The 16,679-nt window shown below is 39.5% G+C and overlaps 1 protein-coding gene across 1 annotated transcript in view; it reads right to left on the reverse strand.

Annotated features, from left to right (window-relative positions):
• The window catches only part of LOC124605530 (ATPase family AAA domain-containing protein 5), an 88,371-nt gene that overhangs the window by 64,996 nt on the left and 6,696 nt on the right, over positions 1–16,679 (reverse strand). The window contains exons 2-3 of the mRNA XM_047137278.1: positions 439–705; positions 91–232 (exon numbers count right to left, since the gene is read on the reverse strand). Coding sequence (XP_046993234.1) covers positions 91–232; positions 439–705 — 409 coding nt within the window. The remainder of the gene's footprint in view (positions 1–90; positions 233–438; positions 706–16,679) is intronic.

The following is a 16,679-nucleotide window of genomic DNA, read 5'->3' on the forward strand; positions in this document are numbered from 1 at the left end:
TAGCTGAAATGTTGAAGAATCAACAAGCATCATGTAAACAAACTTAAGATGTTATTAGTTTTAACATACATCAAGATCTGAAATACTTACAGGCGACTCAGTTCTACAGTCTTCTTGAGTGTTTCGGGTACTCCACTTTCTAAAAACGACTTTTTTGCCAAGATACTGTCTGCATCTGGTTTCAGTTTTTTTGTCGTTTTCTTTGTGAAAACTGGTGCCAATCTCAAACACTCTAAGTGAAAAACAGAACTCAGTTACTAAAAATTCGTATTTATATTATGAATCAAGTAACTGAATGATAACAAGATAATAGGAAACAATATTCAGAAAGGCTTAGGAAAGTCAACAAGTAAAAGCAAAGAAGTAGTAGAAGGAGAAGACTGAAGTAAAGAGACTCAATACAACAAAAGGACATAAAACACATTTAATTTTCACTACCTTTTGCTTTGAGTTTCTCAGGGCTCTTGTAGACTTTTGAGCTTGGAGTGGTTTCACTGTCTATCACTTGAGTTATCTGTGACACTGCACTGGTCTCTGCTTCCGAGGAGGACAGATCCATTTCATTCAGCACGCTGTGGTTATTCGATAATGACAGTCTGTTCCTCCTGCTCATTGTGTGAACAGAAGTAGTTTTTTCTTGTAGAAATATCTCTTCTTTCTTTTCTTGGCATTGCTTAAAAAATGAATGTTTACTGTTGGATGTTCCTTGAACGGAAGAAAAACAAAACATAAAAAACACTGCTTCCACTGAGAAGCCAACTTTAAGACAGTAATTCAATCAGTATTTACAGTTTTGCTACAACTGTGTAACCGGATTGCTTTTCTGTAACAGAGCACAACTATGTTATTTGTCCCGTTTAAGTTTGTTACCTCAGAAACAATCGTCATCAATTCCACTACTAGTGCTCAGAAAAATGTAAGTATTTTGGTAATGTTTCTTCAACACAAAGTATCTCAATGGGTTACTTGAAGAAATACAGCAACCATTACCTTTACATATAGCTTTATTAATATCAAGATGTATTTTGGTTTTCAACATGCTACACTGTTATCAGTGAACCCACAAGTATGTTTGTTATACATGTAAATGTGAAAAAAAGAAGCTACAAGTTACAGAAAAAAAGGCAGCTCGAGCATTAACAATGCAGCCAATGAAAATATTGTATTTATTTTATTTATTTATCCATCCATCAGTACCCACGACGACTTCATCATGGACTCAGTCAGTAAGGAATTCCTGTACAGAATAGGAGTAGGGTGCCACAAAGAAACTTTTCAACTTTTCACTTGAATACTTGGGGTTTATCACTCCCCCACCCCCAGTTCTGCTGGATGCCTGCTGAAAATGAAACCCGATGAACAGGACACACCTTTTTGTACAAGGCGTAAGGAAGTGTTATCCAAATACATATTGTTTTTCTCTGCAGTATTCACTGAATTAATGTTGCAGTTTCTTCTGAATGAGTCAGTACTGTGAATAACAAGTCCTATGACATAATGTATGTGTGGGGATGGTAGAGTTTTTCTGAGCTATGCATATTCCTGGCAACTGTACAGAGCTGTCCAAAAGTATAACACCACACAAGAAAACAGAGCAAAAGTAAGCAAAGTTAACAAGCCTCTGAATTTCAATTAAGATCATTCCCAAGGTGAAGGTAGCAGCACTCATTTCTGCATAAGATCTCGGCACTTCCAGGAAAGCAACCAACCTAGCATCATTTCATTTCAAACAATTTAAAATGGTCAACTTCACTCACTGTATGACCAACTTCAGACAGTAAAATTTTGCTTTTACAAGAGTACTGTATCAGAAAATGTGAGAATTCCATTTTATACAATTAACTGGTAATCTATTCTCTGTAAGCCACATGCTGATGATATTCCTCTCTACTAGCCAAATCATTTATATTACATTTCATATCTTTCAGAGTAGCAATTGTGATCTGCAAACAAAACAATTTTATGTCATCTGTAATGTTTCATGACAGGTCCCTGTATATCAAGAAAAGCAATGGACCCAGAACAGAACCCTGTGGCACTCCGAGATTTTACATGACCTTAGTCAGATTCGTGCCTCTTCCCTGTTTGTTAACACTGGTGGACAATCTTTTGCTTCCAACTTTCCATATATGAAATGAACCATTGCTGAACTTTTTCCCAAATACCGTTGAATTCCACAAATAAATGTTTTTGTTAAACCAAAGAAAACACCTCTTGTCCTCCATCTCCTTTTTAGCCCTGTTAGTGCCTCACACACAAAACAAAACTGAATTTTCTGTTTCTGCTCCTTTCCTAAAGCTAAACTGTGAGTCTGGCAGCAAATTATGTGAATTGAGATTATTTGATCGAAAACTTTTGAAAACACTTAACAAAGAAACTGGCTGGTAATTTTTTACATTATTTCATTCGCCATTTTTATAAGATGGTTTCACTAAACATTATTTCAATCTGTCAGAAAACTGAACAAACTTGAAACATACATTGAACAGGTGACTAATTATAGTCTGATTTAAAGTAGTTGTCACTTGACAGGCAACGGGCTGCAGGGCTCCCACTACCAATAAACCAATGGCAGCTGGCGCCGTCGGCTGCCACTGCGTTGCCACTTCGCTCTGCTGAGCTGACTAAGGCATTGTGACAGCCAGTCCCTAGCGAGCTGTTGTAGACGTGCGGATGAGAGATTTGAGTGACTTATAGTTTCGCATGTTTACGATGTCTGATGAAAGCAGTCGCAAGAGAGGGAGGCCGAGGCTACACACTCCTCGGAAACCTCCAAAAAGTGGCGGACATGGCGTTGTTATACGCGTGAATACGTATGTTCCTTAAGGGGCTATTTTGAGAGAGAGAGAAAAGAGAGAGAGAGAGAGAGAGAGAGAGAAAAGAGAGAGAGAGAGAGAGAGAGAGAAAAGAGAGAGAGAGAGAGAGAGAGAGAAAGAGAGAGAGAGAGAGAGAGAGAGAGAAAAGAGAGAGAGAGAGAGAGAAAAGAGAGAGAGAGAGAGAGAAAGAGAGAGAGAGAGAGAGAGAGAGAGAGAGAGAGAGAGAGAGAGAGAGAGAGAGAGAGATGCAGGAGGGCCTCTCATTCCTTTGGATAAGGTGGTGGAGTGAACTGCAGCTGCTCTGCAAGTTAATGAACGATCAGTAATAAGAATCTGCAAGGAGAAATTCACGAAAGAAGGCTCAAGTGAATCATCTAAATTGGAGACACCTGGGAAAAAGAGGCGACTAGAGAAGAGGGTCACAAAACTTGACTCTTTCAGGAAGATGCAATTCGTCGTCAAATATACGCATTTTATTCGAGGAAGTAGTATCCAACAAACAAAAAACTACATGCTACCCTCACAGCGGCTGACCTGTTCCATGGTAGTAAATCGTCTTTGTTACGACTTGTGAAAATGTTAGGATTCCGCTATAAATCAATCTCTGGCAGAAAGTTACTAATAGAACGCTAAGATATTGCAGCCTGGCGATGCCACTTTCTTAGAGAATTAGTGGGGACGAATTTTGATGATATCGTTTGGTTTGATGAAACGTGAGTGAATGTAGGACACAGTTTAAACACAGGCTGGACAGACGGTACCATCAGCGGTAGTATGGCAGCTCCGATCGGCAGAGGAAAAAGGATAGTTGTAGTACATGCCGGAAATTCAAAAGGTTTCATTCGAAATTGTCTGCTGCTATTCAGTTCAAATAAGACCTCCGACTACCACGAAGAGACAAACCACAATACTTTTGTGAAATGGTTTGAAGACTGTGCGCTCCAGAACTTAACAAAAAACTCTATCATTATGGATAACGCTCCATATCACTCAGTAATACAAGATAAAGCACCCACAAAGGCAACGAGGAAAAACGACATTGTTAGCTGGTTACAGAAACATAAGGTACAGTTCGACAGTAATTTGACAAGGGCATAATTATTAGAACTTGTATCGCAACACAAGCCAAAGAACTCTATTTACATTGTGGATGAAGTAGCAAAAAATTGCAGGCATAAAGTGCTCAGATTGCCTCCTTTCCATTGCCATTTCAACGCAATAGAGCTGATATGGGCTCAGGTTAAACGACATATTGCTGCAGAAAATAAGAAATTCACGTTAACCGAAGTGCAACGCCTTTTGAAAGAGGCAGTTGAAATTGTGACATCGGAAGACTGGCAGAAGGAGTGATACAGGACGCACGGAACAATGAAGATATCTTACAACAAAGTGTCGAAGACTTGATTATATCTGTCAATACGAGCAGCGACACGGATAGTTCCACTGACTCTGACTCTGAATTAAGCGGTGTTTTCGCATTGTCTGATTAGTGTGTACTGTACTTACTGCCATTAAATATTGTGTTTGTGAATTTATTTCGATTAATTCTTATTCTTGTTGTGAGACTGTTTGGTCAGCTCTCGTCATCTCCTTACTGTAAGTTAGACTGAATTTTAATTCTATTTCATTTTGTATATACACCAAGATGTTATTCAATTTGTGTAAGAGCTTTTGAGATTTGCAGTCTAAAGAAGAAAACTTTTACGGAAGTGAAAATTTCTCACAAATCAATAGTTAATGTAACAACGGCCCTAATTAAAATTAAGAAAAGATATTTGATATGCTTATAGACACAACTGAGACCGATACTGTACGTAAATTTCAAAATATTTACATAATATTTATAGGAGAGAGAGATTTTAAACGTCATACTTGTTTCGAACTCAGTACTGATAGGGTTGCTTAAAAACGTTGTTTTCAGAAATTTATATACAGGAAACGTAATGCACTACGAAAACTTTTAAGGATTCTTTGCCGAGTGCATTACTTTGGTAATTAATGGAAAAAAAATATTTTGCTGTGACAACAATAGTTTTTCAGTAACGACGTGATAAGTTAGAAGCTGTTTGCGAAATCGAGAATTTAAATTGTTTCAAACAAAATAACGTAACTCTTGTCCTAATTAAAATTAAGAATAGATATTTGACAGATTGAGAGACATTGTAGAGATATACATCATATGTGGGTTTGAAATTTTTTACTTACAGAACGATTTTCTATCGCCGGGGGTAGCGATGCGCTGAGGAGACTGCCTCCAGCCAGTGCTTGACGTGACAACGCCGCAACTTCGCAGCGCAAACGTCAAGTGACAACTACTTTAAATCAAACTATAGAAAACTAATGTTTGGTACACTGATGTTCACAATCCTACTTCAAATTTCATCAAAGGCATGGGAGTCTTTACTCTTTAAGGATGTTAATTCCATTCCATATTTGCTTGTTTCCTTTATTCTGAGAGCTATTTATTCTCTTGATGCAGTGCATTCTTTTAGCATGTCTGATAACATTCCTCAGCACTTTGCAGTGTAGACTGAAGTGAAACTGTTACTGGGGTCTGGCTGTCCTTCATATTGCGATTCAGTTTCTGTTTCCTCCTACATGACATTCTAATGTCACTGGTTACTCACATCGGTTGCTCATTAGTACTGCAAGTCTGCCTGCAATTTTTTTGTGGGAAACTGCTATCAAAGAAGGTGACAAAGGTTTGAAGAAATATATTTCATACATTATTCAAGTTGTCTGTATTGTAGACATCTTGCTAAGTTTCCTTCTGAGATTGGCTTTAAATGTCAAGTGGGCCCTTATCTCTAAATCTTTGCTAACTACTATGGGATAAGACTAATCTAAAACTAAATTCCGTCCAAAATTCCGTCCAAACACGCCGCAGAAGGCCTAACGGTACTGACGACCGCCGCGTCATCCCCGGCCAGTGCGCATAAACTGGATGTTACTATGGAGGGGCATGGGCATATGGTCAGCACACCACTCTCCTGGCCAATGTCAGTTTTTGTGATGGGGGTCACTAGTTCACAATCAAGTTGCTCCTCAACTGGCCACACAAGGGCTGAGTGGAACCGGCTTGCCACCTATACAAATGCTAGCCAAGACCAACAGCACTATAGTTTGGTGATCTGATGTGAACTGGTGTTACCACTGCAGCAAGACCATTGGCACAGTACAAGGGGGGTAACTGCTGCCATCACCCTACCCCCCAAAAAAGAAAACCAGAATCACGCTGCAGTGAGCGGAGCTTGTATAATACACATTTCTGCTGCTAGGTGTGTATAGCGCAACTCACTGCCAGTTCACTGCAGCCTGATTTATCAACCTGGCTTGTTCTGATCATCTGCAGCGATAGCTTTTGCTAACGCTGTTTTGTTCTTGTTTGGTGTTTTATGACGGCAAGTTAAGTGAACGATGTGCAGCTGTGAAATTTTGTTTTCTACTTGGTAAAAATGCTGCTGAAACTGTTTTAATGTTGAAAACAGCTTACCAAGATGGCGCTATGGGAAAAACTCAAGTTGGTTGATTTAAAAATGGCGCCACGTCAATTGATGACAAACCTCATTTTGAACGTCCATCAACTGCCCAAATGGAAGAAAATATTGAAAAAATTTGACAGCTTGTGCTCACGGACTGTCGACAGACAACTGATCAACTGTCAGAGATTAGGTGGTTGTCTTGGAGCTCGGTTCAGCGAATTTTCACGGAAGATTGGGGAATGAAAAGCATTGCTGCCAAGTTTGTTCCTCGGGTTCTGACTGAGAATTGAAAGGAATGTTGAGTTGAAACACACTGTGCTTTAAAACAACAGTCCAGCCAATGGGAGACCTCATCGTCACCCTGTCCAAAGAAAAAAAGTCATCAAGTCAAATCAAACATCAAAACAACGCTGATTTGCTTTTCTGATGTCAAGGGTGAAATTCATTCAGAGTTTGTTCCCACAGGTCACACTGTACATCAAACCTTTTATTTGAAAGTTTTAGGAAGATTGTGCAAGAGTGTTAATCAAAGATGACCCAATTTTTGGCTGACAGGAGACCAGTTATTCCATCACTTCAATGTACCCGCACATATGACCATCTCTGTTAGTTTTTGGCTAAGAAAGGCATGGTTCTGCTGGAGCGCACACACCTTACTAGCCTGACGTTGCTCCGTGTGACTATTTCTGTTTCCACACATGACAAGGGGCATGAAAGGATACCAATTTGACAACACTAGAGAAGCAAAGATAAAAATGTGGAAGCACTGGTGGAACATATGTATTAGTTGCAATGGAAATATTTTGAAGGGGATAAGGTAAACAATTTGGTGGGGAGGGGGATTTACACACCCTCATATTGTCACCTGTTCATCACAACCTGACATGCCATTATTAATTTTTCCCACACTACATCCTTCAACAAGAGGTATTGTCAATGATTGTACGTCTGTATCCTAGAACTCTAGTTGGAAAATACGAGGTGTCCCCCCCCTCCCCCACCAATCTCTTACTGCAAAGCACAAATGTTAGGCGAGCTGCAAGCACATTTTGGGCACACTACGTAACTGTGTATTTCCCACAAAGCGTTCTGTTATTGCTAAAGTTTAAGAATTCGGTCTGTGCTGAGCTGTAGTCAAATAAAAACAATCACATCAACTGATGTTCCTGGCAAACGTGAGCTACAACGCATTATTCATTTCACACCAGCAGAAGGATACAGTGCAGCAGAAATTCATCTAAGAATGAGCTGTGTGTAAGGAGAAAATTTCACAAGAGATGGTGTTGTGCATCAATGGCATCAAAAATTTAATGGTGGCTGAACTGCTACATATGATGAAATGGGTCAAGAATGCAATACACAAATTTGTTCAACAAGTTGACACATGGTGAGAGAAAACTGTAGGTCCACAATTAGTCCCTTGTTTATAAAATTTATGGCAGTTTCAATATCTTCTCTGCACTCTTATCATTATTGAACATTTAGGCTACAAAAAACTTTGTGGAGATTTATTTCAATATTGGTGGCAACATTTTGTGAAGAGGGTATGGGAAAGCTTACACAAAGGTATGACAAATGCCTCAATCGTTACAGTGATTTCATTGAAAAATAACACTAAATGTATGAAACATTTTGTAATAAAATAATTTTTTATGTACACTTATCTTTAATTTACTGACTATCGGAACTTGGGAGTGCAATTAAATAAATCTTTGTACACAACCTGTAACAGGCTTTGAGAGTCAATTAAGAACATTAACATTCTTTTCTCTGGAGAGCCACCCGAAAACTTTATATTGAAATCCCTATACAAAATCAGCTTCATGTCTTTCTTAAGAACTATTTCCTTTAAAATTCAAACACTTCTGCACAGCCTTTAAATATTTGATGTCTACAGTTTTTTGATAAGTCAACTCTTTTAAATGAAATATTACACTTGGCAGAAATGGCTACTCCCGCTTCTACAATGAACTCCTTGCACAAGAATCAGGTAATATGTACCCCTCTAGAGGTAGCCATAGTATTTCTTCTCTGCATAAATAATGCTTGGAGATGTAGATAATCTTTGCCATGATCTATTAGCAATTCGTGTACTCTATCTTTAATTGCCCTAATATTTTGAGAAAGCGAGCTTACTGTACCTTCTGATCTGCACTCCCAATTTACTGAACATACTTCTAGCATTAAAGGATCTTTCGAATGTCCTACCTGACTTCATACTGAAAACATTTTAGGCTTTCTACACAGAGTAACCATAATTTGGCCTTGAGTGAGTCCAGATCTACCTATTATACTGTCACTTATCCTATTCAGGTATAGGATATGTGTAGTGTAGATTGAACTACAAATACTCTCAACAGGCACCTCCAAAATGTGTGCACTGTTAGCACTTATCAGCACCCTCTCAAGTGCCATACTAACAAGCATCACAGCAGAACAACTGTACAAAGTGAACGTTAGCGAACTTAATTTGAGCAGCATTTATATCCAAGCCACTGGCTATACCACAAGCACAGTCCACAAGACTATTCCCACTGCCTTTCACTATCGCTACCTAATTCTCTTTAGTAAAATATGACGGATAACAGCCCGAATTGTGCCTTGCCATAAATAAAGCTATATAAGTAGTAACTACACAACCATGGTCTAGGGGTAGTGTCTTTGATTAAAAATCAGAATGTCCTCAGCCTCAGGTTCGAATGCCATCAATGGTTAAATTCTGAATAAAAATCATCAGCATTGTCAGCCAAAGACTTCTGGCATAAGAAGTCACCCTTATTATGCCAATTACCTTATCAAGGGTGGCAGAGTAACAGACAGGTTCAGGGCACTCTTTTGCCCTTGGGGTGGGAAATTCTCCCTAAATGTGGAAGAATAAGCAATGATCAATGGTGTGAAGATGTGGAAGAGAATGGAAACCACTGCATTTAACAGACAATATGTATCCAAAGGACATATGGCCTGTAACTGAAAAAATTTCATGATAATCTCCCTATTGGCAAAAGATTCTGGACTGGTCCCCCATTCGAACATCTGGAAGGGGTCTGCCAAAGGGAAGAAAACCATGACAAAAAGATCGAATAGCCAACAAAAGGGTAACATTCTATGAGCTGAGGCATGGAATGTCAGAAGTTTGAATGTGGTAGAGAAGCTATAAAATCTGAAAAGGGAAATACAAAGGCTCAATCTAGATATAGTAGGGCTCAGTGATGTGAAATGGAAAGAAGGCAAGGATTTCTGGTCAGATGAGTACAGCATAATATCAACAGCACCAGAAAATGGTATAATGGGAGTAGGATTCATTATGAATAGGAAGGCAGCGCAGAGAGTGAGTTTCTGTGAACAATTCAGTGATAGGGTTGTTCACATCAGAATGGACAGCAAACCAACTCCAACAGCATTAGTTCAGGTATACATGCTGATGTCACAGACAATGGAGAGAGAGAGAGAAGTATATGAGGATACTGAATGGGTAATTCAGTACTTAAAGTGAGATGAAACTCTAATTAGTCATGGGGGACTGGAATGCAGTTGTGAGGGAGGGAGCAGAATAAAGTTTTACAGAAGAATATGGGCTTCACGTAGGCATGAGAGAGAGGAGAAAGCTAATTGAGTTCTGCAATAAATTTCAGCTACCAACACTGAATACTCTGTTCAAGAATTACAAGAGGAGGAGGTGTAGTCCGAAAACATCGGTAGAAACAGGAAGATTTCAGATAAATTCCATCATGGTCAGACAGAGATTCCAATATCAGATACTGGATTGTAAGGTGTACCCAGGATATAAACTCAGAGCCCAATGTAGTAGTGTTGAAGAGTAGGCTGAAGTTTTAAGAGATTAGTCACGAAGAATCAATATGCAGGGAAGTGGGATGCGGAAGTACTAAGGAATGAAGAGAGACGCTTGAAGTTCTCTTCAGCTATAGATACTGCAATCAGGAATAGCTCAGTACGCAGTTCAGTTGAAAAGGAATTGACATCTCTAAAAAGAGCAATCAGGGAAGTTGGAAAGAAAACTGTAGTCACAAGGAAGGTAGCTGCAAAGAAACGATGGATAACAGAAGAAATAATTCAGCTGACTGGAGGAAGGAGGAGGTACAAAAATTTGCAGGGAAATTCAGGAATACAGAAATACAAGTAATTTAAGAATTAAATAAACAGGAAGACTAGGGAAGCTAAGGCAAAATGGCTGCACAAAAGATGTAAAGAAACATAAAAGAAATGATTGTTGGAAGAACAGACTCAGCATATAGAAAAGTCAAAACAGCCTTCCATGAAACTAAAAGCAAGGGTGGTAACATTAAAGGTGCAATGGGAATTCCACAGTCAAATCCACAGTGAGAGCAGACAGGTGGAGAGACTACATTGAAGATCTCTCTGAGAGGAACACTTGTCTGCTTTATAGAAGAAGAAACAGGAAATGATTTAGAGGAGATATAGATCCAGTTTTAGAATCAGAATTTAAAAGAGCTTTGGAAGCCTTAAGATCAAATAAGGCAGAGGATAAATGACATTCCATTGGAATTTCTAAAATCTGTGGGGGAAGTGGCAACACAACGACTATTCACACTGGTGCGTAGAATCTATGAGACGCATCAAACCGTCATCAGGCTTTTTGGAGAAACACCATCCACACAATTCCGAAGATAGCAAGAGCCAACAAGTAAGAGAATGATTGCACAATCAGCTTACCAGCTCATGCACCCAAGTTGCTGACAAGATTAACTCTTTGCCGTCAGCAAGTCTTATACAAGTTTATTCGCTAGGCGCCAGCAGCAATAATTCAGATTACTTGGCTTGTTGCCAGCCATTCTTGACATTATCAGGAGATTATAAATTGTTAAGTTTTACTAATCTCATTGTTAGTTCTCATAAGTTCTCAACCCTTTTCCCCTACTTTCATGAAATTTCGAAGATATACATATGTAAATAAATACAAAATGTGTTTGTTTCATATATTTGTTTATTTGCATCTTTGGTGCTTAGTATTTCTCTTTCATATGATATGCAGCAAAACAGTCTCCAAGATGTAACACAACTCCACAAAACTTGCACATTAAGTTGTTTGTTGTCCTTTTTTGATTTTGGAACATACATGGCAGTTTCATTGTTTTTGTTTACTCGTTTTGGAAATAAGTATTAGTTGGTGTTGCTTTATGTCATCGGAAAGTCTGTCCACCAGACCATGATGAGACGTACGCGACGTAGTGGCAATTTCCAAGTTTTGCTCAGAAGCAGGTACATGGTCTTTTATCCATGAATCACACACTTTCAATAAAAAAAACGTGAAATTTGAGACACTCGTGTTCTGTACTGAAATACTGGCATGTACAGAATTTGCAATTAAAGAGGTACACGCAAACTTTTTTTGACCATTTTATAGTTTTTCTGTATACAGGGTAATAACTCAAATATTGGTCTGTCCGATCCGCTCCTTTCATATATTTCAGGTTTTTTTTTGTGTAATTAGTTTTTCTACATTTTCTTTGAGTGTCAGTCAAAGAGGTGTTATGTACTGTAGAGATTATTTGTATCATTTTAGTTTTTGGAGCTCTCCATACCCATGCGAGTACACCTTTCTGTTGATGACAAGCTTCAAACACATTGACTTTTGCACACTTTAATTTTTCCGGAAACCCTCTACTCTGCCGTATCGTTCCACAAACTTGAATTTTCTTTTCAAGTAACTTCTCTGCAAGTTCTACGCAATTATAATAATTATCCATGTAGAGGTGAGGCCACTTTCCATAAGAAGGTGTCAATAGTTCCATCACTGTTTTTACTACAGGCTGTCCAGTGCCGGAATATATCTTGAATGAGGAAATGTACCCCATACTCAAACCACACAGCATCCCAATCAGTACACCATATTTCGTAATTTTCGACAGATTGTAAGCTTTAAAATTTAACCAGCCATGCCACGGTATCATACCTTCGTCAATTGAGATGTTTTGACTTAGATTAAAAGTTTCTTTAAACTTTTTGGAATAATAATTACAAATTGCACTTTGAAAAGCCAGTCGGGATTATCCAGTTTATTGCTGTTATCAGAAAAATGTAAAAATGGAAATATTTGTCTGAATCGGTTGCGGGATATCGTTTTGTGAAATATCGGTGCTTGTATCAACGGATTCGTTGACCAATAATCATCAATCCTTGCCTCTCTCTCTCTCTCTCTCTCTTTTTACGATTCCCATAAGAATAGCAAGCCCAAACCATTCTTAGTTTGTGTCCCACAACATCAACAAATTTGGCATTTTTTTAATCCAGTTTCCTTCTATTGCAATTTTGACCGTAGTGCTTATTGGTTTCGTTGCTAATATATTCAAATACATTGTTCCCAATATATAATTCCACGATATCCTCGACACACTGTGTACCTTTGGGAAATATGTTTGGACCTGGAGACCCTTCAAATTTATTATCTGTCCTCAGGAAATCAAAGTCTGACCACTGTGCACTGTCTTCTTCGTCTCTTTCATCCGAATCAATTGGCAACTGTAGCGTTTGCCGAATTCTTCTTGGACATATTTCACTATCTTCAACAATTCATTTTTTTAATATCCAAAGCCTTCTTTCCAGTCGGCCAAATTGTCCGGAACATCAGACAAGACATCCACGCATTCATAATAAATAATCATATCATCTCTTTCGTCTGCCATGAAGGGACTCAAGTGCCTATAAAAACAAAAAAACTTTCCGACGTGTGTAACTTACTGTTACCTAAACAAAACACCAACAGAATGCAACAGATACTAAAGTGCTGTCACCGGCCACTGCGCGATACTATGCTCATGACACCACTGTGGTGTCACTGGCCGTTGATTGCTATTTCGCGCACAAAACCACTGTGGGGTCCCCAGATGGCATAGTGTTAATATACAGAAGAATGGAAAAGAAAATTGAGTATATGCTAGATGACAATCAGTTTGGCTATAGGAAATGTAAACGCATTAGAGAGGCAGTTCTGATGTTGCAGCTGATAATGGATGCAAGACTAAAGAAAAATCAATACATGTTCATAGGATTTGGCAACAAAGAAAAATGTAAACTGGTGCAAGATGTTCAAAATTATGGGAAAAATAGGAGTAAACTATAGGGAAAGGAGGATAATATACAATACGTGCAAAAGTCAAGAGGGAACAATAATACTGCTTAGATTAAAAGGGGTGTAAGACAGGTGCAGTCTTTCGCCCCTACTGTTCAATCTATACATCCACGAAGCAATCACAGAAATAAAAGGTTCAAGAGTGGGATTATGATTCAGGAGAGGGGATACAAGTGATAAGATGCATTGATGACATTTCTATCCTGAAAAGAGGAGGAGAATTATACGAACTGTTGAATGGAATGAACAGTCTAATAAGTACAGAATAAGGACTGAGAGTAAATCAAAGAAACGCAAAAGTAATGAGAAGTAGCAGAAGTGAGAACAGTGAGAAACTTAACATCAGGATTGATGAGCATGAAGTAGATGAAGTTAAAGATTTCTGCTAAGTAGGCAGCAAAATAACCCATGACAGATGGAGCAAGGAGGGCATAGAAAGCAGACTAGCACTGGTAAAAATGGCGTTCCTGGTCAAGAGAAGTCAGCTAATATCAAAGATGGTCTTACTTTGAGGAAGAAATTTCCGAGAATGTACGTCTGGAGCACAGCATTGTCAATCATGGACAGCAGGGTATCTGGAACACAAGAGAATCTAAGCATCTGAGATGTGGTGCAACAGAAGAATGTTGAAAATTAGGTGGATTGAAAACGTAGAAATGACGTGGTTCCCCAGAGAATCAACGAGGAAAGGAATATATGGAAAACACTAACAAGGAGAAGGGACAAGATGGTAGGACATCTGTTAAGACATCATGATACTATTAGACAGAGCTGTAGAGGGTAAAATCTGTAGATGAAGTCACAGATCGGAATACAACCAGCAAATAATTGAGGTTGTAAATGCTATTCTGAGATGAAAAGTTTGGCACAGGAGAGGAATTTGTGGCAGGTCACATCAACTGATGACTCAAAAAACTATTGTCTGCAAGTATATGCCGCAGGGAGGTAGACAGGTTAATGACTCATCTCAGATCAGCCAGCATGCCACACACTGTGAGAATATAGGCTACTGTGAGATGACGTCCACAGCTGCTTTGAGGGGTGTCCTCTTGATGTAAAAGGAATTCATGGGTAAGTCTAGTGTGGCTGCTACATAGTTGCCACAGTTCTACGGCATCTTTATGAGAGGCTTGGAGAGACAAATATGCCATACCTCAGTAGTAACTTTGACTGTCTTCAGCTTGTGAAGAGTTCTAGTAGTTCTAGTAGCCTGCCATTCCATATCCCAAATTTTCAAAATTGTATGCTTCAGTTGCAATTATAGGTCTGTGACCAGTACTCTGAGTTCAAGTTTGTCTCTTGTGGTTGTGTCTTTAGCTGATTTTCCAGTGAGTTCATTTCCTAGAATACCCATGTGGCTCAGTGTCCACATGAATGTTACAGTGGCTTCAGACATGTCGAGGTCAACTAATAGGTGTAGGATGTTGGCAATGGAAAAGTTCGTGGGGTAACACGGAGATATGGCTTATAAGCAGCTCAAGGAGTCACTACAAACCAGGAAGTTATTTGCTGCAAGAGCTTTAATGTATTGCAGTGCACATGATATGGCGACAAACTCTGCAGTGTACACACTGCATACACTTGGCACAGAATATAGCCCCCCTTTTTATGTAAAAGCTTAACTATCCCACCCTGTCATTGACTTTCAGGTCCTCTGTGTACATACCAGCCAGTTGAGTAGATGTGAAAAACTAAATGGGGGTATCAGCAGTTCCTTTATGGGCCACAGAAGTGGTTTTTGTGAATGAGTGGCACCATGGGGGCATCAAGAGGGAACTCTGTGCACACAAACAGGGATCGATTGGAGGTCCTCACATTGAGCCTCCATTCATATCTCAACTGAACTACTCAGGTTCAAATGGCTCTGAGCACTATGCGACTTAACGTCTGAGGTCATCAGTCGCCTAGAACTTAGAACTAATTAAACCTAACTAACCTAAGGACATCACACACATCCATGCCCGAGGCAGGATTCGAACCTGCGACCGTAGCGGTCGCTCGGCTCCAGACTGTAGCGCCTAGAACCGCACGGCCACTCCGGCCAGCTGAACTACTCATTTTAGGGCAATTTGTAAGCAGCCTGAACTGTTAATTGTGAAAAATGGTCAAGTAACATGGAAGGGCAGGCCTCTGACAAATTGTCACTGCATAGTTTGCCAAAAGTTACTGGCATCCAACCCTCAGTGATGGGATACCAGCTTCTGCAAGGAGGTTGTAAATGGGGTTCACACAGAAGGCTCCAGTTAGCAACCATACACCACTGTGGTGGGCAGGGTCTAATGAGCACAGTACTGATGGTGCTGCAGACCTGCAGGCAACACATCAATAGTCGTCTGGGGAGGATCAAAGCCTTGTACGATCATAGAAGAGCTGTGCACTATGCACTTCAGGTGACACTGAAAAATCTGAGGGCATTAATTTTCCTTGTGCAATCTGCCTTGAGCTGGCATACATGTGGTAACTTTGTTAACTTATTGTCATATAAAAGACCTAAAAATGTTACAATGACTTGAAGTAATTGGTTACTGAGGCTAAAGCTCTGGGTGCGGACAACCAGTTCTGAGTCAACAAAAGTGCATGGCAGAGAATACGTGGGAGAATGAGTCAGGGCCCAGTTATGTACTTGCTGTATAGCTCCTTGAAATTGGCATTCTGCGATACACAATGATGTAGGACTGTAATATAGGCAAATATCATCCACATACCATGCAAGTGAGACCATAGGTCCCACTTCAGTCATGATACCATTGACTGCGATGGCGAAAAGGATTACACTCAGAACCGGTCCCCAAGAGACCCCAGTTTCCTGTATATATACATTGCTGAGGGGTGAGACTACCCTGACCCTGAACAGAAAGGGATAACAAGTACTGAATAAAAATGGGTAAGCAGCCCCAGAAGCCTCACTAACGCAATGTGGACAATATGTGATGGTGCCAAATGGGATCATATGCATTCCACACGTCAAATAACACAGCAGTCGGGTATTGGCAATGTGCTAAAGCATTGCACACTGCTCATTCCAGATGAATCAGCTGATCTGTCGTGGACCGGAATGCTCAAAAGCTGCTTTGAAATTGTGAAGCAAAGGAAAGTGTTTTTGAAGAAGAGAAATTTGCTAACATCAAGTATAGATTTAAGTGTCAGGAAGTCTTTTCTGAAAGTATTTGTATGGAGTGTAGCCATGTACGGAAGTGAAACATGGACTATAACTAGTTTAGACAAGAAGAGAATAGAAGCTTTCGAAATGTGATGCTACAGAAGAATGCTGAA

This window comes from Schistocerca americana, chromosome 3 (assembly GCF_021461395.2).
Source record: "Schistocerca americana isolate TAMUIC-IGC-003095 chromosome 3, iqSchAmer2.1, whole genome shotgun sequence".
Classification (NCBI taxonomy): Eukaryota; Metazoa; Arthropoda; class Insecta; order Orthoptera; family Acrididae; genus Schistocerca; species Schistocerca americana.